The 3,072-nt window shown below is 44.5% G+C and overlaps 1 protein-coding gene across 1 annotated transcript in view; it reads right to left on the bottom strand.

Moving 5' to 3' along the window:
* The window catches only part of LOC118405031, a 21,896-nt gene that overhangs the window by 13,064 nt on the left and 5,760 nt on the right, over window positions 1-3,072 (bottom strand). The window contains exons 7-9 of the mRNA XM_035804431.1: window positions 2,401-2,577; window positions 1,455-1,671; window positions 763-1,025 (exon numbers count right to left, since the gene is read on the bottom strand). Coding sequence (XP_035660324.1) covers window positions 763-1,025; window positions 1,455-1,671; window positions 2,401-2,577 — 657 coding nt within the window. The remainder of the gene's footprint in view (window positions 1-762; window positions 1,026-1,454; window positions 1,672-2,400; window positions 2,578-3,072) is intronic.

Genomic DNA, 3,072 nt, shown 5'->3' with positions numbered 1-3,072 from the left:
ATACGTATGAATGTGTTTGAGCAAAATAAAGAGAGTAGTAGTTTGTTACGCTAGACAATATGAAGGTAAAAAAAAACTGTTCTGAAAACGAAGAAACACATTCACACGAATGGCGTCCAGTCCCTCCAGCTCTGTCCTGCCACTTGCTACATGATACAATCGAACACCACAGGGTGTGTATTACACCTTAGGTATCATGGCACTAGCCATCTGGTTCAAGCCAACCTTATTTGATATTAGGCCACGTTGATTTGATTATACGGATGGCATCCGCGCTCGCACCAATTTTCGGCCATTTCCAAAAAAAAAAAAAAATTTTGACCACACAATAAATTGTGCAAAGCAGCTGTAAAATGAGCACAAATACTCCGTAGATTGAAAAAAGTATCAGAAAACAGATAACTAATGCCATATATAGAATGCCAAAATGAATCTAAAGTCAAAGAATAAGATGTGAAAGGGCGGAAAGAAAAAAAATCTATTGTTGGTTGGGGGAGGTACCAGTACAGAAAATTCAGGTCCAGAGGATCATGGCATACCATACTATGTGTGTTTAGTCCTATGTTCAACCTTCCTGGCCACTTTGATTTCATACTGAAGGCAACTTTTTTTTTGGGCCAAACTTTTTTTTATTCGCTCGCTCGCATCAGTTTTGGAGTTCTCAGAGGATGTCATCCATATAATCAAATCAACATGGCCTTATTTGTTTGGACAAGAAGAATAAATGGAGCAAAGGAGATGGTAAACACATTAAGAACTTACTGTCAAATGGAATATACGAATCGTCCACATAGACCTGGAACTCGCAGATGTGAAGAACACGACTGGGCCCTGGCAGGACGATCCCAACATACCGTGCAGTAACCCCGCTAACGGGAATGGTTATCACATCCAAGCTGGATGGGTCAAAGTTCATGTTGGCCTGAACGACAGGGTTTTGGGTGATGTCCGCTGAGTCCCCCATGTGAAGGTTGAAAGGGTTCGCCCTTTCGGGAAGCTCGTCGCCTCGGTTGTATATGACAACACTGTAAATGTGACGTAACGGTTATAAATGTTTACAATCAGCACAACATGTCTTCAGAAGACCCAAAACAAAACAAAACTTAAGTAAACGATTAAGAGATCTAGAGTTTACGCCGTAGGTGGATACTGACAAGCAGACTCATTTGAAGAGGAAAAAACGAAGCCATTTACATCAGGGATTTACAACAGAGACGGGGGGTGCCACAGACATTTTGCAGCTTATGACACACTGCTCACCGAGTCACGTGTTCTAGCTGCATTAGGTGACGTTACAGATGCAGTGGGCTGCTCATTCATTGACAAAGACTGGAGTTGGACAGTTGAAACCCTAGGCCGGGTTAGTCCCATTGTTTTGGTTGGCAGTTAAAGTTTAAGTTTGATCCAGAAAGGGTGCTACTGTTTTTGAACAAAGAAACAAAATGCCAACAAACCTGTTGATGGTAAAGGAACCGCACAGATCAATCTGAACCCACGGGTCGACTGAGCCTGTAGAGGGGGTGTGCATGCAGGAACCAGAGGCCCAGGCCGTGGAAGTGTCGCCGTCGATCACTCTGTCGGGAGGCGCATCGTACACACTCGAGTACGCCTTTCCTCTTTCGGCGAGGTTGACTCCACTGTGTATGACGATGCCTTCTACAGCAAGTAGGTCTGTACAGAAAAATGTGTTATAATTAGGTCACATGCAATTGGAAAAAGGGGGCCCTACTGGGCAGTTCACAGACTGTTTCATTTGGTCACTTCGGCCGTAGGTATTTTTTTGGCACGGACGGGCCCCGGGTTGATTATAAGTCGGAGTTAATATCAACCAGGGGCCCGGTAACAAATAGAATACCATAAGGTATCCACGCGGTGTTAGGTGAATTTCTCTAGGTCCTAACTTGTGACCACTTCGACCAGTGAGTCAATTGCATTGTCCAGAATTTAAGCATGCTGTAAATGCATTTAAGTTCGCTGGGATTTCATTTCGCGGTAGCGGGGAAAATGAATTTTTGCGGTCGTTTTGATTTCGCGGTAACACCAAAGACTGCAGTCTAATACCTTGATAGAAAAATGTTCGTGGTGGATTTAAGTTCGCGGTGGAGTTAAGTTCGCGGTGGAGTTAAGTTCGCGGTGAAGTGGTCGCCGCGAAAACCGCGAACATTAATCCAACGCGAACATTTCTGCATTTACAGTGTTAGATATTACCCATAATGCATATCAACGTGCATGCGTACTCCAAAGCGCGATCCCACAATGCATTCCGCTGCACATTTAGAATCGCGAACCTCCTTTTAGATCGTTTTTTCGTGACGTCACAAGTTATCATCCAAGATGGCGCCCACGTGTGACGTAGCGGTTTTCGAACGTTCCGTGAAAACGATCTATTTTGCCATGTACCTTGGCCTCTGTAGTCTATGCAGGCTGCACAGTCACAGTGGAGTGGACTGTTGCCGCACCACCCTCCATCGGAACAGCAGGGGTGGATCCCGTCCGGGTCACACTTGGCGGGAATGTTGTAGTCTGAGATGTGGCCTCCTCCACAACGCCAACCACCTATTTGCCACTTGGGTATAGCTAGTAGGAAAAATTGGCAAACGTACATGTAAAAGTATGACCATACGTACCCTGAACGATAGAAATCATTATGAAGGTCTGCTGCAATAGTAAAGCCTACGTCATAGTTCCAAACCGGGGCCCGGTTGGACATAGGTCACAATTGCCATCCCGGGGCCCGACCGGGTAGCTTTCGGGAGGGAAAAGAATGATATAAAGGACATCAAAATACATGAAACGTCAACATAAGATTCTTTGGCAGTTCACGCGTATATCTCTTGGTATACATTTTACTTTTTCATTTCTTTAAACATCCCAGCCGGGCCCCGGTTTGGAAATGTGACCTAAGCCTAAGGCAGCTTTTGGGAACGAAAGTATGATTAAAAGACACAAAACTACACAAGATGTAAAGAGAATAGTCGCGGACATTATTTGTTTATACTTTACGTATACATTTCTACTTTTCGTTTTGGAAATGAGACGTTAGCCCTATATATAAGGGAAGCCGCCACAGTA

This window comes from Branchiostoma floridae, chromosome 17, assembly GCF_000003815.2.
Source record: "Branchiostoma floridae strain S238N-H82 chromosome 17, Bfl_VNyyK, whole genome shotgun sequence".
NCBI lineage: Eukaryota > Metazoa > Chordata > Leptocardii > Amphioxiformes > Branchiostomatidae > Branchiostoma > Branchiostoma floridae.
The sequence above is the reverse complement of the archived record's forward strand: the minus strand, read 5'-3'. Positions and strand labels throughout refer to the sequence as shown.